The 25,802-nt window shown below is 39.6% G+C and overlaps 1 protein-coding gene across 1 annotated transcript in view; it reads left to right on the top strand.

Moving 5' to 3' along the window:
* Nucleotides 1-25,802, top strand: part of LOC150080194 (protein Aster-B-like) — a gene marked incomplete in the record, with an annotated part of 482,184 nt that overhangs the window by 400,363 nt on the left and 56,019 nt on the right. The window contains 1 exon segment of the mRNA XM_090380640.1: nt 18,378-18,494. Within this exon segment, the coding sequence (XP_090236766.1) occupies nt 18,378-18,494 (117 nt within the window).

Genomic DNA, 25,802 nt, shown 5'->3' with positions numbered 1-25,802 from the left:
GCGCAACAGTGTCAAAAGCTTTCCTGAAATCCAAATATATGATATCAAAATTGTTTTTTGCATCCAGTTCCTTTGTAACCACATCATAATATCCTATCAAATTTGTCAGACAAGACTTTCCCTTAACAAACCCATGCTGTGTCTGAATTATTGCTGCAGTCTTGTCTAGATGATCCTGCAATGCATCTTTAACCAGCGACTCCATTATTTTACCCGGAACAGAAGTTAAACTAACTGGTCTGTAATTACTCATGTCACCCTTCGATCCCACTTTGTGAATTGGGGATACATTTGCACATCTCCAGTCCGTGGGAACCTCCCCTGAGTCAAAGGATGCTCTCATAATTATGGCTAAGGGTTTGCTTAGTTGCCTTGCCGCCTCCTTTAATATAACTGGATAGATCCCATCCACCCCAGGTGCTTTTCTTACGTTTAACTTCAACAATTTCTCTTCCACTTTGCTCTCAGTTATTACAAGATCATTAAGCACCCTGCTACAATTTGATAACCTTCTGCCATTTTCAAACCTTAATAATTCCTCACGTGTGAATGTAGATGCAAAATACTCATTCAGTTTGTTTGCTCTTTGAGCAGGATCATCAACAGTCGAACCATCGATGTCAAGTGGACCAATCGATTCATCTCCTTCCTTTTAGAGTTTATATAAGTAAAGAAATCCTTGCTGTTTTTCTTAGCATCCTTTGCCAAGGATTTCTCGTAATCTGCCTTCGCCTGCCGAACCTCCTTTGTGACCTGATTACAGATTAACTTATATCTGCCATAGGCTTCTGAGTCGCTTGATAATTTATATGCATCCCATGCATTTTTCTTCTCTGTTACGAGTCTCATTAGTTCATTTGACAACCATTTAGGCCTAAACCTTGAACAATATTTCTTAATAGGTATGAAACTTTTAGTAGCTTCCACGATTAATTCCTTGAATGCTTCCCACTTAGAATTTACTGTTGGTAACATCGTCAGTTGATCCCACTGTACAGAATTTAAAAACTGTCGGAGACCACTGTACTCGCCTTTACGGAAGCAAAAACCCTTTCCTTTACCCCTGATGGTAATAAAATCTTTAAGTAAATCCCACGTCAGTACACTGTGATCACTGCCACCTAGTGGTTCTTTAATCTGCAAATTCCTCAGTATTCCTCAGTGTGGTGTGTCCACACCACACTGAGGAATACTGCTCCCTCTGTGTTATATCCGGCAATACTAGGTGGTAGATGACTCTCATCAACAACCTAGTATTGCCTAGGTTCTTTATGAGAGTCATCTACCACCTAGGCAATATCCCATCTCTTCCATCATGCAGTCTGATTGATATCTTTAGAGGTTATGATGGGCATCATGAGATCCAGTCTTCCTTACGTTTCGAGAGTACAGCTCTAAAATGGTGTTTGCATGCTGGCCATTAGATAATCCACTGGACAAAACCCTCTTGGTAACCCTCTAAGTTGGCTTTCAGATCAGCTAGTATATAATCTTGCTGCTTCTACTCTTCCAGGTAGTGACTGGAGCGAGTCCGAGTAGGGTGTATGGGACGGGGGGGGGGGGGGCATTGTCGAGGCCATGTCAAGGAGTTGGGTATATTCTTGCTATGTTCATGCCATATCTAGAAATTTCATTACTTTATACATCATGAATAATCAAAGTAATAAAACAAACTTAGCTTTAAAAAGATCTAAATCTTTGAAACACTTCCTCTTCCTTTCACAAATATACATGGTCTCATTTCCAATCTCAGTGATGTCCATTTCCACTTACTGTCTGCTAAGCCCTGCTTACTTTTTCTGACAGTATCCCAATTATCAGTTGATTCAACTACTGTTCATGTCAGCTATCCTAATTATTCTCATATGCACAAGTACCTTTAAAGTGAAACAAATTGTTTCACTTCAAAGGCACTTGTGCATGTGTCCGTTCTGATATTCCCTGTCAGGCTCTTAGTAATTTGGAATGTCCTCTTTTTGATCTTGTCTGGCTTTAAATCTCTACTCCATTCTGTCAAATTCATCTGTTGCTTCTGTCATTCTCCCAACTCCACTAATCGCTTGGAACTATTTGACTTCCTCTCTTTGAAACTTGACTTTCTCCAATCCAATTTCCCTAACAGTAAGGTAATTTTCCTTGGTGATATTAATGTTCACAACTTCAGTTGGCTTCTGTGTTCTAGTCACATGGACCCAGGTAGTTGAACGAGTACAAAGAAGGGCAACAAGATTGGTGGGGGGAACAAAGGGGTGCTCTTACCAAGAAAGTTCTGCAAATTGCAGTGCCTGGAGAGTAGGCACCCACGAGGTGATCTGATTGAGGTGTATAAGGCCTTGAATGGGTTGAGCAAGCTGAATGCTGATGGGATTCTTCCTCTTGCTCAGACTAAGAACCTGAGGGGGCTCAGTTTCAAATTGAGGAAAGATAGTTGTAGAATAGATGTGTGGAAATTTGCCTTTATGAGCTGGACAGGCATTTGAAACGAATGGAGGGGTGAAATGGGAGTGTTTTTTTTTTTGTTTTTTTTTTGGCTGATGCTGCATAAGCTTGCTTTCTTATGCAGCATCTACTAATGCATTGTATGCCTCTACTAATGCTATTGCTAAAACAACCATGATACAGAGATTAATAGATTAATTAGAACTGCAGACAGAAATGAAGGAGATTCTTGCACTGATTCTATTGAAAAATGCAGCAGCCTGAAAAGCAAGATGTTGGGGATTTCATGCTCTGCTGTGAGTCATCATGGAACCAGTGAATATGTGGGCTGTGTAAGGGTAACTAAGAGTAAGAACATGTGCATGTATACTTGCATGTCCGCTAATGCTCTGAGCATTATAAATAAATTTGAGGTATTTGAAGTAATGAGGTATTTCATTACTGATGAAGTAATGAAATGCAGACATTGTAGGGATAGAGTGGACATGGTGTCAGTCAAACATAAGTGATAATGAATTAGAACATGGTGAGTACAATGTATACAGGAAGGATAGACAGGACAGGGAAGGTCGAGAGGTTATGCTCTTAGTTAAGAAGAATATTAAATCTAAGGCAGTGCATCCAGTTAACATGCATGAAGAGTGCAATGTTGAGTCAGTTTGGTGTGATATAAGCACTGGAAAAAACAAAATTGAGAGCAGGAGTGTGTTATAGGCCTAATGACTGTGATAAGTATAGCAAACAGCTATACAGAGAAATAGTGTGGGCCAATAAATTAGAATGTCTTATGAGGGAGTTTAACTTTCCAGATATTGACTGAAATTTGTGGGTTGGTCACTCACAGACTAGCACGACCTTTGTAACCAATTTGATAAATTATTATTATGCTGTGACTAATAAACTGGATGCAAAAAATAATTTTGATATCGTATACTTGGATTTCAGTAAGGGTTTTGATACTGTTGCACATAAAAGATCGCTGTATAAACCGGAGCAGTGTGGCATTAAGGGCAAGTTACTGCTACGGATAAAGGGATGGTTGAGTGGAAGAAGGCATAGAATGATTATTATTATTAACATTAGAGGGTTGAATCACATTCGGCCACTTGATGTTAATGGGTTAACTTTGAATACATTGGCCCGTTGTTGTTTTCAGTATTTATTAATAATATTGGTAGAAGTATATCAGGCTTAATGTCAACATTTGCAGATGATACAAAGGTTGGCAGGGTGGCTAACAACAGTAATGACAGTATGCCACTGCAACAAGATTTAGAAAAATTAGGTTGGGGGGCTGAGAAATGGCAGTTGAAGTTTAACATTGACAAATGGAAGGTACTGTATATGGGTAACTTATCAACTGTGTGGAACGACACTCAGGATAGTAGAAAATGAAAAACATCTGGGAGTAATTGTGCAGTCGTATATGAAATTCTCTGAGCGGTGCAGATGTGTTGCCTGGACAGCTCATGGGGTTTTGTCAACAATATATAGAAACTTTGCTAGTAAGGATAAGGAGGTGATTATCCCTTTTTTACATGCATAGTTAGGCTGCATATAGAGTATTGTGTAGAGGTCTGGGGGCTTCACTTTAGGATGTAAATCTGCTGGAATGGGTGCAGAGAACTGCAGCCAGATTAGTGAAGTGAACAAAAGGGTGCTCTTACCTAGAAAAGCTTCAGTTCTGAAAATTGCAATTTCTGGAGACTAAGCATATGCAGCATGAGCTGATTGATGTATTTAAGGTCTTGAATGGATTGAGTAAGCTGAATGTGAATGGCATTCTTCCTCTTGCTGAGACTACACATGAGGGAGCCTAAATTTAAGTTGAGGAAGGATGTTTGCAGGATCGATGTGCAGAAGTTGCCTTCAGCCACTGGTTGGTTGATTGTTGGAACAGGCTTCCATCTGATATTCTGGAAATGGATGATTTCAATAAATTCAGGGAAGAACTATATACATATTCTTGGAAGGTATGGATGGGTGAAGTGTGTGGCTGATGCTGTATAAGCTTGTTTTCTTGCATCATTTGCACTGCTACTACTCTTTCCCACTCATCTTTTATATTAATGACCTCCTTCCATTGACTGGAAATTATATTTATTGTTTAGCTCATAATACCACATTTCCGTTTACCTTGCACTTTGAGAAACTTTTCCCTGATGATACTGCTTCAGCTTCTTGAATATCCCCTAACCAGTTCCTTAAATGCTGATTTCCAGTGGGACCAAGATAACTTTGTTGATTTTAGTCCTCCTTAAACTCAGTCCTGTTTTTATTTCAAAAGAGGCAATTAAAAGAGAGGGCCCATGATTGGTATCTTTTGATGTCTTGATGAGAAACACTGATTCATATATTTTGAACAGATGATGTCTTGTGCTGTCAAGTGTATTGGCATGTTTTTTTTTTTTTATGAAAACCCCAAACACAAGAGGTATTAGAACCTATAGTACTTTGTACCATGCTTGGGTTGGAGGTTGAGAAGATGATAGAAGATATTTGTTGACATTCTTGCTGAAGATATTTGTTGAAATTACAGTCTACAGAAGTTCAAGTTGACGACTTGAACTTCTGTAGGTTGTAATTTTCAGGAAAGACATATGAAGGAAGGTTGTTCCAGAGAACAGCAATTGAATGAATAAACGAGGAAGGTGAAAAGTTGGTTCTGTGAGTTTGAAGTTGGACAGTAAATGGATGTTGGCTGGTGGCGGCACGTGTTCGGAATGTTTTGAAAGAGAGAGCGGGAATTACAGACGCCAATTCAGAAGAAAAGTGCCCATGAATTATCTGTAGAAAAAAGCATGCAGAAGAAACAGTACGTCTATGAGACAGCAAGTGGAGAGACTCTGTTAGAGATGAGTCATTAATTAACCTAACTGCCCTCTTCTGAATGGAATCTAGAAGCCTGAGAGAGGTTTTGGGGGCACCACCCCAGATGTGGGAACAATATTCCATGGTAGGGCAGATTTGCGATTTGTATTGACATGTTACATTATATCTTCAAAACATACGATTCACATTCATGACCATGATATCTGCGATACTCATCATGCATTTTCTTTTTATGCTGTTTTCTTGAAATTGTGTGAATGCACTATGCATTTTTATAATTTGATAGGCAGAAGCAATAATAACACTGGTTTACAGTGTATCTGTGGTTTGAGTAAAAGTATGTGGCAGTTATTTATGCATGTTTACTGATTACTAAACTGAAGTCCGTTTGTTTCTATCACGTAAAGATTTTTCACAATTCATTAATAAAATATTACCTAGGTATTATATGCAAATGTGTACATAACTATAGTTTCTGCAATGGTTTACAAGTTTTATACCCCTATATTCGTAATCAGTATCAAATATTTGCCTCAAATACAACAGATTGTGCAAGTTTAACCTGTAACCACACACTGCAAGGTAGCTGACCTTGACCCAGGAAGGTAGACAGCCCCCCACCCCGCTCTTCCGGCCCATCTATGATTCCCAGAATTTTATTTTCCAAGTGGAGTCTGAGAGACTCCTGTGTGTAGTTATGGGTTAAACTTATCTGAGCATGCACTCACTTGTTTGTACAGCCCACTCAACCACAGAGCCTATATAAGTTTGTTTGTTTGTTTGTTTGTTATTTTGTTTTTAGGAGCATTAGCAACTAAGGCCATATTGGTCCAGGGATATGCAGTAGTCATTCCCTGACCTTTCTGCATCCTCCGTATTTGGTGGGCACGGGCTCGAACCCCGGTCTAATCAAGAAGCGTGTGCTACACACTGCTGCTCCTGCCCACCTGGCTACTGAGGCGCCGGCGCCTATATAAGTGACACATCCCTTATGCAGTCACAGTACTCCTATAAAAACCGCCGTGAGCTCTCATTGTATGTTAGTTTTCTTTTAGTATAGCAACCAGAAAGTGTATAAACAGTCCCGACATATTTTGTTACATATGTGGTTGTTTTGTTCCTGTAAAGCAGAGGCAAAATATTACCGATTTTGTAAAAAAAATTGTATTATGCATACTTTTACATAAAACTAGGCGATCAGGATAAATCGTGGGCATCGCATAAAGTATGCCATACATGTGTCGAACATCTTAGAAAATGGAGTCAAGGAAAAAAGGTGTGCTTGCCATTTGCTATTCCTGTGGTGTGGCGCGAGCCAGTAACCCATGCCGAATGTTACTTTTGTGTATATGACGTTAAAGGTTGCAAATCAAAAAATACAAAGGACATCGAATATCCAGATCTACCATCAGCCATAAGACTGGTTCTGCATGGACCTGATCTGCCTGTAAAACCTCCACCAGAAACTTTGGAGTCCACATCTTCTTCCACCAAAGCAGAAGCTAAAGAGGTTAGTGAAGAGAAATGTTATTAACCAAAAAATATTTTAATGCCAGAGCAATTCACGCAAGTCGAACTGAATGATTTAGTAAGGGACTTAGGTCTTCCAAAGTATGCTGCTGAAATTCTGGGATCCAGATTTCAAGCGAAGAACTTACTTGCTCCAGGTACATCATTTTCCTGGTACAGAAATCATGAAAGAGAGTTTATACAGTATTTTTCACAAGAAGGTGCTTTCGTATATCTCGTAACCCCAATTCACAAAGGAGGATCAAAGGCTGACACAAGTAATTATAGACCTGTGACTTTAACTTCTGTTCCAGGAAAATTAATGGAAGCACTGGTTAAAGAAGCACTGCAGGATCATCTTGACAAGAATTCAGTTATAGCTCAGACACAGCATGGTTTTGTTAAGGGAAGGTCTTGCCTGACCAATTTGATTGGTTACTTTGATGTAGTCACAAAAGCATTGGATGCAGGAAATAACTTTGATATTATATATTTGGATCTTAGAAAGGCTTTTGATACTGTTGCACATGGAAGACTGCTGCACAAATTGGAGCAGTGTGGCATTGGTGGCAAATTGTTGCTATGGATAAAGGGATGGTTGAGTGGCAGAAGACAGAGAGTGGTAATTAATGGACACTGCTCATCGTGGACTAATGTTATTAGTGGAGTCCCTCAGGGTTCAGTGTTGGGTCCATTGTTGTTTTCTGTATTTATAAATAATATTGATGATGGTATGTCAAGCTTAATGTCCAAGTTTCCAGATGATACAAAGGTTGGCAGGGTTGTTAAGGACGCTACTGACGCTATGCTGCTGCAACAGGATCTGGAAAGGTTGAGCAGATGGGCTGAGAGGTGGCAAATGAAGTTTAACATTGACAAATGTAAAGTACTACACATGGGAAACAGCAATCCCAGAGCAACGTATCAACTCTGTGGTACTACACTGACAGTGGTAGAGAATGAAAAGGACCTGGGGGTAATTGTGCAGGCAGATATGAAGTTCTCTGAGCAGTGCAGATGGGCTGCAAGAGTAGCTCATGGTGTCTTATCAATGATATACAGGAATTTTTCTAGCAGGGATAGGGAGGTGATTATTCCCTTGTATAAGGCAATGGTCAGGCCGCACCTTGAGTACTGTATACAGGTCTGGAGGCCTCATTTCAAGAAGGATGTAGAGCTGCTTAAATGAGTACAGAGAAGGGCAACAAGGTTAGTGAACGGAACGAAGGGTTGCTCTTACGAAGAAAGGCTTAAGTTTTGTAAATTACAGTGTCTGGAGACTAGGCACCGGTGAGGTGATCTGATAGAGGTGTACAAAGCCTTGAATGGTTTGAGCATGCTCAATGCTGATGGGATACTGCCTCTTGCTCAGAATAATCACCTGAGAGGGCATAAATTCAAATTGAGGAAAGACAGATGTAGGATAGATATGCGGAAATTTGCCTTTAGCCAGCGGGTAGTTGGTTGGTGGAACAGACTTCCATCACTTGTTGTGGAAGTTGATAGCCTAAATGAATTTAAGGCTCAGCTGGACAGGTATTTCGAAAGAACGGAGGGGTGAAGTGGAAGGGTTTTTTTTTTTTTTGGCTGATGCTGCATAAGCTTGCTTTCTTGCATCATATGCCTCTACTAATGCTAATTGGACAAAGAAGCAATGGCCTTGGAGGCACAACTTACACCGGGGTCAAAAAATATTGTGCACAAAAGTTTGGTGAAGCCAGATAAAATACTTTTACCTCCACTGCATATCAATTTAGGCATAATGAAGCAATCTGTTAAGGCACTGAATAAGAATGGCAACTGCTTTAAGTATCTTTGCAGTAAATTTCCTGGTTTATCTGATGCAAAACTTAAGAAGGGTATCTTCCATTGGTCCCCAAATTAGAAAATTGGTTTTAGACGGTTAGTTTGAAACTACTATGACTGACGTTGAAAGGGAAGCCTGGATTGCTTTTAAAAGTGTAATGGAATATTTAGGTTGCAATGTGAGCATCAAAATTTACTTTTTGCATGCCCATCTTGATTTTTTCCCCGAAAATCTTGCACAGATGAGTGAAGAACTAGCGGAGAGATTCCATCAGGACATAAAGGAAATGGAGCAGAGCTACCAGGGAAGGTGGAATACAAGCATGTTGGCCAACTACTGCTGGTGTTTAAAAAGAGAGAAACCTGGCACTGTACATAAAAGAAAAACAATTAAACATTCTTTTCAAACAGAGACGAAGGTCTGATTAATGAAAGTTTCAGAATTTTGATTAATACTTGTTAGTATTTATGTATTTTTTGATATATGAAAATGTAATCCTATCAATTTGCCATTACTAAATACAATAAATTTATATACTTTTGTAAAAAACAATACTTTTTTATTTCTTAAATTGTGATGTATCTGGATGTGATAGAAAAAAATCTAAGTCATATTTGAAATCACAGCAACATATTTTGGCAGTGAGACCTATTGAAATTCAAACTCCAGTGAACAAACTTAAATTTGTAAACTAGTGTAATTTATGGATGGTGGAATTTTATGTCAAAAATTGATTAGTGGTGCATGAATATTTGTTTTTTCTAGACTAAAAAAAAAAAGTAATCACAGTTTCATGATATAAGAAAGCAAGCATATACAGCATCAGCAAAAAAAACAAAACCTTCCTATATAACCTGTCTGTGCCCCTAATACTTCTTTGTCTAGTTCTTCCTTAAATTTATTCAAACTACCCACTTTCACATCAACAGGAGGAATTTTGATTCCAATAATCAACCATCCTTCTTCAATTTTAATTTATACCCCTTGTGTGCAGTCTAAGCAAGAGGAAGGATTCTGTCAGCATTAGGTTTACTTAATCCACTCAAAGCCTTAAACATCTCATTTCATGTCTTCTCACAGATGCCTAGTCTTCAGATGCTACAATTTCCATAATTGAAGCTCTTTTCTGATAAGAACACCCTTTTCTTCTCCTCATCGCTCTTCTCTGCACACCTAACAAATCACATCCTTCCTATAACAAGGCTTCCAAACCTTTTTCCAGTATTTCAGATGTGGCCTAACCATTGTTTTATACAATGGGATAATCACTTCCTCCTTCCTGTGGGCGCCTCCGTAGCCAGGTGGGAAGGAGCAGCAGTGCGGAGCACACGCTTCTTGATTAGACCGGGGTTCGAACCCGTCACCGTCAATACAGAGGATGCGGAAAGGTCAGGGAATGACCACCGCATATCCCGGAGCAATATGGCCTTAGTTGTTAATGCTCCTAAAAACCAAATAACAACAACAACCTCCTTCCTGCTGGCAAGGTGCCTGCATATTATTGACAAAACCTTCAAACTGTTCTGGCTGCTTGTTGACACTGCTCAGAAATTGTCTTGCTTTGTTTGGGTTTTGGTGAGGACAAAGTCTTCTATTGGTAGAAGTGGGCCTTTGTTTCCAGCTTGAAGCTCCATGATTCACATCATTGATGATGTTAGAAACAAAATGTGGGTCAGCACCAGCATGGTGATGAAGATTCTGAAAAGTCAGAACTTGCCACCTTTTGTAAACATCAGTGAGGATGCAAAGCACAAAAACGTGGCTTACATGCATCACATTTCCAAATTGTGTTAAAATTGATTGACATGTTCATAAGAAATACTAGTTATAGTAGTAACTTTTGCAGATAGTTAAACATCCTTAATTTCTGATCAGGCTGTGAACATGAGCAATGAATCATTGTATTTTGAAGCTGATATGTGGCCAGAGAGAGAGAGAGAGAGAGAGAGAGTATCATCTTCAACAGACAAAAAGCCCTTTTTAAGCTTTTTGAACTACCAAAAAGTTTTCAAATGACAAAAAGCATCTTTTCTGAAATCTATTTTTAACATTTAATGAATTTCTGTTGAACTCTTTTCTAATTTGAAACAAAAGCTGATGCAAATTTGCTGCTTTTAAAATCACTCATTTTAAAATGTGGTGAAACACATAATGCACCATCTATTCAACATGTGCTAATTCAGACTGACTGCAGATAAGCAAGTGATTCATGTATTACTCTGTCTATATGAGTCACCAAACATGTTGCAGCAAGTGACAACTTGCTATGACATTGCAATTTCAAGTTACAAAATCATTCTCCTAACGTTTTGTTTGTACCTCTTAAGTACTAGCTTCCAAGATACTTCAGAATGGGTATTTCAGAAAAGTTTATCATCATCAGTCAGATTGTCTTGGAGGATAGCAAACTAGGAGGTCATAAGAACCAAGCATATATTGAAATGCATAAAATCTGTTAAGGTAGGTGACCTAATTTTTCTCGAAAACAGATTAAAAATGAATATACTTGACAATGGCACTTTAGAGCAAGAGGTCCTTACAGAGTCAGTGAAAGAATGCTTGTCACAAGCTTCTAATTGGCAGAGGCTTTAACTTCTTTTTGGTCACTAGTAGTACATGTTGACAATATAAAGAAGTAATTTTTAGGTCATGAAGATAGTATTTTCAGAAGTATGAAGTTTAGATTTCTCATAAACTAGCCAGGTGAGTTCTACGAAGTAGTACGAAGTTGTGACAAATGGGCCTGGAGTACTGGGGTCCATAGTTTAACAGATATTTATTTAAAGTATACCCAGTATAAAATAAAATAAAATAAAATAAAATATTTTATTTTATTTTATTTTATACTGGGTATACTTTAAATAAATATCTGTTAGTACGAAGTTTAGATTTCTCATATAAACTACAGAGGCTATTAGGACTAATGCTTAGATAGCCATGAAACATGTCCCTTTTACATCTAATGAAGGACAAAGACTTCTGAATGATTGTGGCTACACAACTGGTATCTTGCTTCATTAGGGTCATCGTCTTGTTGGGTGTGACAGTGTATCTAATAAATTTAAGGGTGATCCACTTTCTGTTGCCAGCAAGCACTACAATAGCTTGATTCAATTATATTGATGTCTGAGACTGTCTGTTACAAGGCCCGAACAAACTCTAGTCACAAGGGGCGCCTCCGTAGCCAGGTAGGAAGGAGCAGTAGTGCGTATCACATGCTTCTTGATTAGACCGGGGTTCAAGCCCGTCACCACCAAATTCAGAAGATGCGTAAAGGTCAGGGAATGACCGCCGCATATCCCGGAGCAATATGGCCTTAGTTGTTAATGCTCCTAAAAACCAAAACAACAACATCTAGTCACAAGACAGTAAAAATTGACAACTCTCATCATTGGGTAATATGCCAGTATGATGTGGGTTTTGCCCATAGAACTAAGTAGTATGAAAATTCTTACTACTCAGTTCTTTGGGCAGAATGCTGGGTTATTTGATCAGATTTCAGAAAGAGGAATTTCTGAAGTTCCCTTCAGTTGAAGCTGCAGATATCTGATCTCAAGCAAAGGGAGTAGTGTTGTATGTCCCTATAAGTTATTCTGAGTTTTTCAACTTACACTAAGGTGGCCAGAGTAGTTGGTGATATAATTAGGATATGCAAATTCAAAGTCATAAATTAGCCAGATGAGTTGAATTTAACATAGATAAATGCCAGATATTGTTAGTTGATTAGAATGAAACTCAAGGTAGTTGATATGCAAAAAAGAACTGTGGGTCCAACATGTTCTCTGAGCATCACAGACAAATTGCTATAGGATTTTGTCATTGATATACAAGAACTTTGCAGCAGGGTCAAAGAAGTGATTATCCTATTGTATAAGCAATGGTTAGGCCTATCTGGAAAAGAGAATGAATACAATTGAACTGTGGTACGCTTTTAAAACATTAATCACAGATGCCTTGAATGCGTATATACCATTAAAAAAATACTCCACGAGGAGGGTTCCAAGTTGGATGACTAGTGAAGTTGCCGCATTACTTGAGCAGAAAAAGGTGGCATGGAAAGGTTACAGAACAACAAAAAGTACTGAAGCCTATAACAGCTACAAGGTGATGTGTAATAGAGCCACAGAAAAGGTTTGACAGGCAAAGGCAGTTTATGAGAAATCACTAGCAAACAGAGCAAAGAGGGGGGATAAAGAATTCTTCACATATATAAATGCCAAGAAGAGCAGGACAAACCAGATCGGACCTTTATGTAAGGGAAAGGGGATAGTAATAAATACACCAGCTGCCGTTGCAGATGAACTCAACAGTTATTTTGCATCGATATTTACAAATGAAAAGCCTTTTGTGGCAAAGGGAAATTGTGGGAGCGAAGTTAAAAAATATGTAATTAATGATATTGAAATTTCGCAAGATTATTTAATGAAAAAACTTTCGAGCCTACAGACCAGTAAGGCTCCTGGAGTTGATGGAATATACCCTATAATCTTAAGAAAGGCGGCAAGCGAGTGCATTGAACCATTGAGGCTAATTATGCGAGCATCATTAGACTCTGGGGAGATTCCCTTGGATTGGAAAAGTGCAAATGTATCTCCCATACATAAGGGTGGCTCTAAAAGTGAAGTTGGAAATTATCGACCTGTCAGTCTGACTTCAGTAGTAGGGAAAATCATGGAGGCAATGATCAAGGGTGGAATTCAGGATCATTTGGATCGAATTGAAATTCTCAAGGATACTCAGCATGGTTTCGTAAAGGGAAAATCATGTTTAACAAATCTGGTTCGCTATTTCGAAAGGGTCACTCACGAGCTGGATTTAGGGAATAATTTCGACATTGTTTATTTAGATTTCAGCAAAGCTTTTGACTCAGTCCCACATGAGCTGTTGCTTTATAAGCTGGAACAGGTTGGAATCACTGGGAAAATCCTTAGATGGATAGAAGGATGGCTTCAGGGCAGGAGGCAGAGGGTTGTGATAAATGGCTATTCCTCAGATTGGGTTGATGTAAGAAGTGGGGTTCCCCAAGGATCAGTATTAGGACCACTGTTGTTTTTAATTTTCATAAACGACATTGATGAAGGGATAGAGGGCGTGATGTCTAAATTTGCAGATGATGTTAAAATTGGGAGAGTAGTTAATGATCACTGTCAAGCTGAGCTTCTTCAGAGAGACCTAGATAGACTTCAGGAATGGTCAGAAAAATGGCAGCTGTGCTTTAATCCAACAAAGTGTAAGGTATTACACCTGGGAAACAGTAATCCCAAAAAAACTTATTCACTTGGTGGAGTTCAACTAAAGCCAGTACTGGAGGAAAGGGACTTGGGTGTTACGATACGGTCAGACATGAAATTCTCTGAGCATTGTAAACAGGTTGCAAGGAAGGCCCATGGTGTCCTATCGATGATCTATCGAACTTTTGCAAGTAGAGATAGGGACGTGATAATCCCATTATATAAGGCTTATGTTAGACCACACTTGGAATACTGTGTTCAAGTATGGAGACCGCACCTGAAGAAAGACATCGAGCTTCTTGAAAGGGTGCAAAGAAGGGTAACTCGCCTGGTGAGATCGGCAAAAGGGCGTCCTTATGAAGAAAGACTTCGAATATGTGGGTTGCAGAGTTTGGAAACTAGACACCTTAGAGGAGATTTGATTGAGGTGTTTAAGGCTCTGAGAGGCATCAGTAAAATGAATGAGGACAAAATTTTCAAGATTATAAATGATGCTAGAACTAGGGGACATAAATTCAAGTTACGGGGGGAAATGTTTAGATTGGATTGCAGGAAGTTCTATTTTAGCCAGCGAGTTATAAATTACTGGAATAAGTTGCCTTCATGGATGGTAGAGGCCGACAGTTTGGGGAAATTCAAAGGTCATCTGGATAGTACTTTCGGGTAAGGGAAGCACATAGGATGATAGGTTTAATTTCCTTTTTATTTATTTTTTATTTTATTAATTATTATTATTTAGTTATTTATTTTTATTTTTTTGTTTTTATCATTGTTTTGTTTTAATTTTTTTTTTTTTTTTTTGGCTGGTGCAGCATAAGCCATAGGCTTTCTTGCACCATGCGGCCGTTACTAATACTAATACTGCATACAGATTTGGAAACCTCATTTGAGGAAGGAAATAGATCTGCTGGAAAGAGTGCAAACACTAATCTTTATATATTTAATAACTAATCTTTAGACATTCAGAAATTTGCCTTCTGTATCTGTCCAGGAAGCAATTGATTGTTGGAATAAATTTCCAGATAGTATTATGGATGTGTAGTTTGAATTCATTTAAAGAAGAATTGAACAAATTACTTATTAGGATTTGGGAATGAAATGGGTAAGATGTTTTTGTTTATTTATATTTTTTATTTATTATTTTTTTTTCTTATGCTGCATAACCTTAGCTTTCTTGTATTATTTTGGCAGTACTATTACTAATATTAAAACACAAGGGAAATTGATTCAGAAAAACATGCTGATGAAAGTGTTCGTTGGGGGACATTGAAAACTGCATTTGGTGCATGCAGTCATTCCCCACTGTTTTAATAAAATGGTTCCTTGAATTTAGCAACAGTGAATTCTTGAATTTAGCTCCTTGAATTTAGCAATCTGCCTTTGATGTTTTGAGGTATTGCTCAAAGCATCAAAGGTGGATATTGTTGGGATATCAGAGACGTGGTGTCACACAGATATAAGGGATGCAGAACTGGAATTTGGGGAGTACAACGTCTACAGAAAGGATAGACAGGATAGGAAGGGGGGGGGGTTATGCTATTAGTTAAGAAACACATAAAAACCAAGGAAGTGAAGCCAGTCGACATCGCTGGACAGTGCAGTGTTGAGTCAGTTTGGTGTGACATAAGCATTGGAAGATCAAAATTGAGAGTAGGAGTGTGCTATAGGCCTAATGACTCTGATGAGTATAATAAGAAACTGTACAGGGAAATAGAGTGGGCCAGTAAATCAGAGTCTTATAATGGGAGATTTTAATTTCCCAGATATTGACTGGAATTTGGGGGCTGGTCACTCACACACTAGCAGGGCTTTTGTGGATTTATTGGATGATTGTTTTCTACATCAGCATGTTCGGGAGGCAGCTAGAGGGAGTAATACTCTTGATTTGATTATCAGCAGTGATTCTTCATGCATTAAGAATCTGCAGATAAATGAACCACTAGGTGGCAGTGATCACAGTGTGCTGAAGTGGGATTTACTCAAAGAGGTAACTACCATTAGGGGTAAAGGGAAGGGTTATTGCTTCCGTAAAGGCGCCTACGATGGACTGAGACAGTATTTAAATTCTATACAGTGGGACCAACTGATGATGTTACCAACAGCAAATTCAAAATGGGAAGCATTCAAAGAACTTATCTTGGAAGCTACTAGGCTTTACATACCAACTAAGAAATATTGTTCAAGGTTTAGGCCAAAATGGATGTCAGATGAACTAATGAGGCATATGGCAGAGAAGAAAAATGCATGGGATACATACAAATTAACACGACACAGAAGCCTATGATAGATACAAGTTGATATGCAATCAAGTTACAAAGGAGGTTAGGCAGGCGAAGGCAGATTACGAGAAATCCTTGGCAAGGGATGCAAAGAAAAACAGCAAAGAGTTCTTTACTTATGTAAACTCTAGAAGGAAGGGGATGAATCAGATTGGTCCACTTGATATTGATGGGTCAACTGTTGATGATCCTGCTCAGGTAGCTAACAAACTAAATGAATATTTTGCATCGACATTCACAAATGAGGAGTTATTCAGCGAGGGGAATGCCAGAGGTGTGTTCAACTCTAGCAGTAAGCTACAGAATCTTGAAATAACTGGGAGTAAAGTGGAGGAGAAACTGTTGAAGATAAACACAAGAAAGGCACCCGGGGTGGATGGGATCTATCCAGTTATATTAAAGGAGGCAGCAAAGGAAGTAAGCAAACCCTTAGCCATAATTATGAGAGCTTCCTTGGACTCAGTGGAGGTACCCATAGACTGGAGATGTGCAAATATGACCCAAATTCACAAAGGGGGATCAAAGGCTGACACAAGTAATTATAGACCTGTGAGCTTAACTTCTGTTCCAGGAAAATTAATGGAGGCACTGGTTAAAGAAGCACTGCAGGATCATTTAGACAAGACTTCAGTTATAGCTTGGACACAGCATGGTTTTGTTAAGGGGAAGTCTTGCCTGACCAATTTGATTGGATACTATGATGCAGTCACAAAAGAACTGGATGCAGGGAATAGCTTTGATATTATGTACTTGGATCTTAGAAAGGCTTTTGATACTGTTGCACATGGAAGACTGCTACACAAATTGGAGCAGTGTAACATTGGAGGCAAATTGCTGCTATGGATAAAGGGGTGGTTGAGGGGGAGAAGACAGAGAGTGGTAATCAATGGACACTGCTCATCGTGGACTAATGTTATTAGTGGAGTCCCTCAGGGCTCAGTGTTGGGTCCATTATTGTTTTCTGTATTTATAAATGATATTGATGATGGTATATCAAGCTTAATGTCCAAGTTTGCAGATGATACAAAGGTTGGCAGGGTTGTCAAGGACACTACTGACACTATGCTGTTGCAACAGGATCTGGAAAGGTTGAGCAGATGGGCTGAGAGATGGCAAATGAAGTTTAACATTGACAAATGTAAAGTACTACACATGGGAAACAGCAACCCCAGAGCAACGTATCAACTCTGTGGTACTACACTGACAGTGGTAGAGAATGAAAAGGACTTGGGGGTGGTTGTGCAGGCAGATATGAAGTTCTCTGAGCAGTGCAGACGGGCTGCAAGAGTAGCTCATGGAGTATTGTCAATGATATACAGGAATTTTTCAAGCAGGGATAAGGAGGTGATTGTTCCCTTGTATAAGGCAATGGTCAGGCCACACCTAGAGTACTGTATACAGGTCTGGAGGCCTCATTTCAAGAAGGATGTAGAGCTGCTGGAACGAGTACGGAGAAGGGCAACAAGATTAGTGAATGGAACAAAGGGGTGCTCTTACGAAGAAAGGCTTAAGTTTTGCAAATTACTGTGTCTGGAGACTAGGCACCAGTGAGGTGATCTGATAGAGGTGTATAAAACCTTGAATGGTTTGAGCATGCTCAATGCTGATGGGATTCTTCCTCTAGCTCAGAAAAATCACCTGAGAGGGCATAAATTCAAATTGAGGAAAGACAGATGTAGGATAGACGTGCGGAAATTTGCCTTTAGCCAGCGGGTGGGTGGTTGGTTGGTGGAATAGACTTCCATCCCTTGTAGTGGAGGTTGATAGCCTAAATAAATTTAAGGCTCAGCTGGACAGGTATTTTGAACGAACAGAGGGGTGAAGTGGAAGTGGGTTTTTTTTTTTTTTGGCTGATGCTGCATAAGCTTGCTTTCTTGCATCAAATGCCTCTACTAATGCTAATGCTAACAGGAAGCTGCTTGCTTCTCTTGTCCATGAAAGATACCTTTGTCAACAACTTGCTGGGATGCCATGCAAGTATTTCCAATTCTGATTTTTTTAAAATGAATTGCATTTCCTATAAGGAAGTCAATAATTTTAAGTGGGCCTCTGAAATTTGATTGCTAAAAATACAGAGAATAAATCCTCTTAGATTCAGATAAAGAACTGGCCACATTTCTGAGGTGGCCCGTGAAATTTAAGTACTGAAAATAAGAAGAGAATATAGTTATTCTTTAAAAATTATTTTCTTAGAACAGAATTGATTTTCTTAGGAAAGCTGAATATTATCTATATTATTTCCTTTCTCTAAAGAAGTTAATAGTTTTTCACATTTTATAGGTTGGTGGTATTGCTCCTGTTGAATATGTTGTTGTTTTATAAACTGTATTCTCTAGAAGACCAGAGTATGAAAATGGGCAGTATTCCTCCAGAGTGGGTTGATTTACCATTAGATAGGTATGTTTATTATCAGAATAAAATTTGTTTCATTTTGTTTTCTTATAGATATGTACAAAGGGTACTAGGAAAGTTTTGCAATATGACGCAACAATGAATCACAGGAAGCTGCTTGTTGCTGCATGTTGAGACATGTTCATACGTGCATAGTAGCCGCCGCGCCAAGTCGATGGGCTCAGTTATTCATTAGTAGTGAGAGTGTAAAGTGCTTGCGATGGCATCGTGGTCACGAAATGAGATAAGGACAGTTTTGCGGTATAATTTCGTGCGTGGTTTAACCATAGACCAGTGCTTAGAAGAAATGACTCTTGCACTAGATGATGATTGTCCACATCGTACAACGATATTCAGGTGGTATAGAGAATTCCAAAGGGGAAATTTCACTCTGGAGGATTCTGAGAGGCCGGGAAGGCCACGAACGTCAGTTATGGAGGAAAACGTTACTGCAGTGAGGAAAATGCTTGACGAAAACAGGCGAGTGACCTACCAACAGATAGAGGATACTTTGGGCCTAAATGCACCAGCAATTCGTTCGATTCTGCAAGATCATTTGCATGTGAAGAAACTTTGTTCTTTCTGGGTGCCGCATCAACTGACTGAAGAGCAGATGACACGACGTGTGACTTGGTGCCGGGAGATGTTAAAAAAGTTTGATAAGGGACAATCTCGGTATGTGAACAACATCGTGACAGGTGACGAGACTTGGCTGTACTATTACGATCTGCCGACCAATGCTCAAAACAAAGTTTGGGTCTTTGATGATGACGACACACCCGTAATTGTCAGAAAATCCCGATCTGTAAAGAAGAAAATGATAGCTGTATTTTTCAAATCGAGTGGAATTGTGGAACGTGTCGTTTTGGACACGCAGAAGACAGTCACAGCTAAGTGGTATACTGAACAATGCCTGCCTAAAGTCATTGGATCTATGAAGAACCTGCGGCCAAAGTCAAGAATGGACACCTGGTACCTCCATCACAATAATGCTGCAGCTCACCGCGCCAAAGCCTGCACCGAATATTTGACCACGACAGGACTGAAACTTCTCGAGCACCCTCCCTACAGTCCAGACCTTGCTCCCTGCGACTTTGCACTGTTCCCGCATGTGAAAATGAAGCTAAAAGGGAGGCGGTTTTCCAGTGATGAGGACCTTCTACGGGCTTGGGACAACGAGTGTGCTTTACTCCCTAGTGAAACTTGGCAGAACTGGTTTAAAGATTGGTTTCGGAGGATCGAGAGGTGTATTGAATGTAGAGGAAATTACTTTGAAAAAATTAAATAAACAAAGCTGTATTGCAAAACTTTCCTAGTACCCTTTGTATTTCTGAAATAGATGCTTACAGCGTAGAAATTTACACATTATTGATGAGTGCAAAGATGTTAATAATGACAGCTGATAGCTGTCATTTCTCTATAACTAATACAGTAAAATTACTAACAATTGAAGTGTAATGTGTCCAGTAGAAGTAATAAAAAAAATAATAATAAACCCTCAGTATTCTGGAATGAAACATGTAAAAAGATGTAGTTTTCTGCTACTGGTAAGTTTTGTTGCATTCTGTAGATTATCTATATTACTCTATCCATGGTAGTCTTACTCTGTTCATATGTTGTGTAGCATCATGTCAATGACACTATGTTACAATTGGGTGATTATTATGGTAGCAAATACAACGTTAAAACAGTAATCATAATAGAGCAGTTAAGTCTGTAACCACGGTTCTTGATGTAATATCACAGTAAATCTAATAGGTTTGTCTTGTCATCCCCAGGGGCTCACATTTAGTGAGTATAGGCTTGGCACACCCAGGGTCCTGAGCTGGATATCATCATTCTTCTCTTTCTTGGTGATTTCCTTCTACTTCTCTCTCTCTCTCTCTCTCTCTCTCTCTCTCTCTCTCTCTCTCTCTCTCTCTCTCTCTCTCTCTCTCTCTCTCTCTCTCTCTCTCACAGGGTAACTCAGAAATTTTTTTTTTTTTTTTTTTTTTCTTGGCTGGTGCAGCATAAGCCTCAGGCTTCCTTGTACTATATGGCTATTAATAATAATAATAATAATTGAGGAGGCCACGCAATGGCACCACTGTGAACTGTCTCTCTCTTAGGAAAATAAATATTTGGGAAGTCCTAATTGCTGAAGCAAACAAGCATGCTCTGTCTTTTTGGGAGAGAAAACAGGAGGAATTTTTCCTGCTGTGCAGTGTTAAAATAAATTTCAGTATGACATATCAGACATTTTAGCATTAGTAGAGGCATACGATGCAAGCAAGCTTATGCAGAATCAGCCAAAAAAAAAAAAAAACCCTATTCCTATTCCACCCCTACATTCGTTCCAAATGCCTATCCAGCTCAGCCTTAAATTTAGTTAGGCTATTAGTTTCCACAACAAAAGATGGAAGCCTGTTCCACCAATCAACTACCAGCTGGCTAAAGAGAAATTTCCGCACATCTATTCTACAACTATCTTTCCTCAATTTGAAACTGTGCCCCCTCAGGTTCTTAGTCTGAACAAGAGGAAGAATCCCATCAGCATTCAGCTTGCTCAACCCATTCAAGGCCTTATACACCTCAATCAGATCACCTCGTAGGTGCCTACTCTCCAGGTGCTGCAATTTACAGAACTTAAGCCTTTCTTGGTAAGAGCGCCCCTTTGTTCCCCTCAGAAATCTTGTTGCCCTTCTTTGCACTCGTTAGAGCAGCTCTACATCCTTCCTAAAATTAAGCCTGCAGAGCTGTACACAGTACTCTAGGTGTGGCCTGATCATTGCCTTGCATAACAGGATAATCACCTTCCTGTCCCTGCTAGCAAAATTCCTATATATCATTGACAAGACTCCATGACCTGCCCTGGCAGCCCGTCTGCACTGCTCAGCGAACTTCATATTTGACTGCACAATTACCCCCAGGTCTTTTTCACTTTCTATTTCCCTGAGTGTAGTACCACTCAGTTGGTATGTTTCTCTTCGGTTATTGCTACCCATATGCAGTACTTTGCATTTGTCAATGTTAAACTTTAGTTGTCTCTTCTCAGTCCATTTTCCCAGTTGGAGTAGTGTACTGTCGTTAACAACCCTGCCAACCTTTGTGTCATCTGTAAACTTGGACATTAAAGCTGATATACCTTCATCAATATCATTGATAAATATACAAAACAACAATGGGCCCAACACTAAACCCTGGGGAACTCCACTAATAACATTTGTCCACAAAAAGCAGTGTCCATTGATTACCACTCTCTGTCGTCTCCCACTCAACCATCCCTTTATCCATTGTAGCAACTTACCCTCAGTGCCATACCTCTCCAATTTGTACAGCAGTCTTCCATGTGCAACAGTATCAAAAGCTTTCCTGAAATCCAAGTATATCACAATTATTTTTGGCATTCAGTTCCTTTGTGACCACATCATAGTATCCAGTCGAATTCATCAGACAAGACCTCCCTTTAACAAACCCATGACTATTACTGCAGTCTTGTCTAGATGATCCTGCAATGCTTCTTTAACCAGTGATTTCATTATTTTCCTCAGAACACAAGTTACACTAACAGGTCTGTAGTTACTTGTGTCACCTTTTGAATCCCCTTTGTGAATTGGTGCTACTTTTGCACACCTACAGTCCATGGTGACCTCCCCTGAGTCCAAGGAAGCTCTCATAAATATGCCTAAGGGTTTGCTTACTTCCTTTGCTGCCTCCTTTAATAGAACTGGGTAGATTCTGTCCACCCCAGGTGCTTTCCTTATGTTTAACTTTATCAATTTCTCGTCCACTTTGCTCTCAGTTATTACAAAATCACTTAGCACCCTGTTAGCGTTTGATAAAATTCTGGCACTCCCCTCATTGAATAACTCCTCATGTGAGAATGTAGGTGCAAAATACTCATTCAGTTTATCAGCTAACTGAGCATGATCAATAGTCAACCCATCTATGTTAAGTGGTCCAATTTGATTCATCCCTTTCCTGCTAGAGTTTACATAAGTAAAGAACTCTTTGCTGTTTTTCTTTGCATCCTTTGCCAAAGATTTCTCTTAATCTGCCTTTGCCCACCTAACCTCCTTTGTGACTTGATTACAGACTAGTTTATACCTGCCGTAAGTCTCTTCATCACCTGATACTCTATATGCATCCCATAAATTCTTCTTCTCTGCCAAAAGCTGCTTAGTTGGAATAAAAAGCTTGGTAGCCTCCAAGATTAAATTCCTGAAGGCTTGTCATTTAGAATTCAATGTTGCTAACATCATCAGTTTATCCCAATGTACAGAATTTAAAAACTGTCTGAGACCTTTGTAGTCACCTTTACGAAAATAAAGCCCTTCCCTTTAGCCTTGATGGTAGTTACATCTTTCAGTAATTCCCACATCAGTACATTGTGATCACTATCACCCAGTGGTTCCTTTATCTGCAAATTCTTAATCCATGAATAATCACTGCTGATAATCAGACCGAGAGTAGTACTCTCTCTGGTTGCCTTTCAAATATGTTACTGTAGAAAACAGTCATCCAATAAATCCAAAAAAGTTTTGCTAGTGTGCAAGTGACCAACCCACAAGTTCCAGTCAATATCTGGAAAGTTAAAATCCCCCATTATAAGACATTCTGATTTACTGGCCCACTCTATTTCTCTGCACAATTGCTCATTGTACTCATCAGATTCATTAGGCCTATAACACACACCTACTCTCATTTTTCCTTTCCCAGCGCTTATTTCACACCAAACAGACTCAACACTGCATTGTCCACCAACATCAATTGGACACACTTGCTTAGATTTTATGTGCTTCTTAACTAACAGCATAATTGCTCCTCCCTTCCTGTCTTGTCTATCTTTCCTGTACACACTGTACTCCCAAAATTCCAATTCTGTACTGCTTATATCTGTGTGACACCACGTCTCTGATAAATGTACCCCATCCCTGTAGAAGCAGACTCTCCTGTCAACAAACACAGACCAGGCTGAAAAAAATTCCACCCCTTGAGTCTTGCACAATATCTCCCAGGCTAAATTGATTGCAAGTCTCTCATCATATACTCCCTCCTATCGTGTCTGCGCAGAATTGCAGACACTTTTACATTCAACCCTAGCTCGCGACTTTAGCATTAGCATTAGTAGAGGCATTTGATGCAAGAAAGCAAGCTTATGCAGCATCAGCCAAAAAAAAAAAAAAAAAGCACTTCCACTTCACCCCTCTATTCATTCAAAATACCTGTCCAGCTGAGCCTTAAACTTATTTAGGCTATCAACTTCCACGACAAGGGATGGAAGTCTGTTCCACCATCCAACCACTCGCTGGCTAAAGGCAAATTTCCGCACGTCTATCCTACATTTTTCTTTCCTCAATTTGAATTTATGCCCTCTCAGGTGATTATTCTGAGCGAGAGGAAGAATCCCATCAGCATTGAGCATGCTCAAATCATTCAATGCTTTATACACCTCTATCAGATCACCTCACTGGCGCCTAGTCTCCAGACACTTTAATTTGCAAAACTTAAGCCTTTCTTCATAAGAGCACCCCTTTGTTCCATTCAATAATCTTGTTGCCCTTCTCTGTACTCGTTCCAGCAGCCCTACATCCTTTTTGAAATGAGGCCTCCAGACCTGTATACAGTACTCTAGGTGTGGCCTGACCATTGCCTTATACAAGGGAATAATCACCTCCTTATCCCTGCTAGAAAAATTCCTATATATCATTGACAATACACCATGAGCTACTCTTGCAACCCGTCTGCACTGCTCAGAGAACTTCATATCTACCTGCACAACCACCCCCAGGTCCCTTTCATTCTCTACCACTGTCAGTGTAGTAGAACAGAGTTGATACGTTGCTCTGGGGTTGCTGTTTTCCATGTGTAGTACTTTACATTTGTCAATGTTAAACTTCATTTGCTACCTCTCAGCCCATCTGCTCAACCTTTCCAGATCCTGTTGCAGCCGCATAATGTCAGTAGTGTCCTTGACAACCCTGCCTACCTTTGTATCGTCTGCAAACTTCGACATTAAGCTTGATATACCATCATCAATATCATTCATGAATACAGAAAACAATAATGGACCCAATACTGAGCCCTGAGGGACTCCACTAATAACATTAGTCCACGATGAGCAGTGTCCATTGATTACCACTCTCTGTCTTCTCCCCCTCAGCCACCCCTTTATCCACAGCAGCAATTTGCCTCCAATGTCACACTGCTCCAATTTGTGCAGCAGTCTTCCATGTGCAACAGTATCAAAAGCCTTTCTAAGATCCAAGTATATAATATCAAAGTTATTCGCTGCATCCAGTTCCCTTGTGACTGCATCATAGTATCCAATCAAATTGGTCAGGCAAGACTTCCCCTTAACAAAACCATGCTGTGTCCGAGCTATAACCGAAGTCTTGTCTAAATGATCCTGCAGTGCTTCTTTAACTAGTGCCTCCATTAATTTTCCCGGAACAGAAGTTAAACTCACAGGTCTATAATTGCTTGTGTCAGCCTTTGATCCTCCTTTGTGAATTGGGGTCACATTTGCACATCTCCAGTCTGTGGGTACCTCCCCTGAGTCCAAGGAAGCTCTCATCATTATGGCTAAGGGTTTGCTTACTTCCTCTGCTGCCTCCTTTAATATAACTGGATAGATCCCATCCACCCCGGGTGCCTTTCTTGTGTTTATCTTCAACAATTTCTCCTCCACTTTACTCTCAGTTATTACAAGATTCTCTAGCTTACTGCTAGAGTTGAATACACCTCTGGCTTTTCCCTCGCTTAATAACTCCTCATGTGTGAATGTCAATGCAAAATATTCATTTAGTTTGTTAGCTACCTGAGCAGGATCATTAACAGTTGACCCATCGATATCAAGTGGACCAATCTGATTCATCCCCTTCCTTCTAGAGTTTACATAAGTAAAGAACTCTTTGCTGTTTTTCTTTGCATCCCTTGCCAAAGATTTCTCGTAATCTGCCTTCGCCTGCCTAACCTCCTTTGTAACTTGGTTACAGATCAACTTGTATCTATCATAGGCTTCTGTGTCATGTGTTAATTTGTATGTATCCCATGCATGTTTCTTCTCTGCCATATGCCTCATTAGTTCATCTGACATCCATTTAGACCTAAACCTTGAACAATATTTCTTAGCTGGTATGTAAAGCCTAGTAGCTTCCAAGATAAGTTCTGTGAATGCTTCCCACTTTGAATTTGCTGTTGGTAACATCATCAGTTGGTCCCACTGTATAGAATTTAAATAGAGTCTCAGTCCATCGTAGTCGCCTTTACGAAAGCAATAACCCTTCCCTTTACCCCTAATGGTAGTTACCTCTTTGAGTAAATCCCACTTCA

This window comes from Mastigoproctus giganteus, chromosome 9 (genome assembly GCF_048544385.1).
Source record: "Mastigoproctus giganteus isolate SK-2022 chromosome 9, ASM4854438v1, whole genome shotgun sequence".
In the NCBI taxonomy this organism is placed as follows: domain Eukaryota; kingdom Metazoa; phylum Arthropoda; class Arachnida; order Uropygi; family Thelyphonidae; genus Mastigoproctus; species Mastigoproctus giganteus.
The sequence above is the reverse complement of the archived record's forward strand: the minus strand, read 5'-3'. Positions and strand labels throughout refer to the sequence as shown.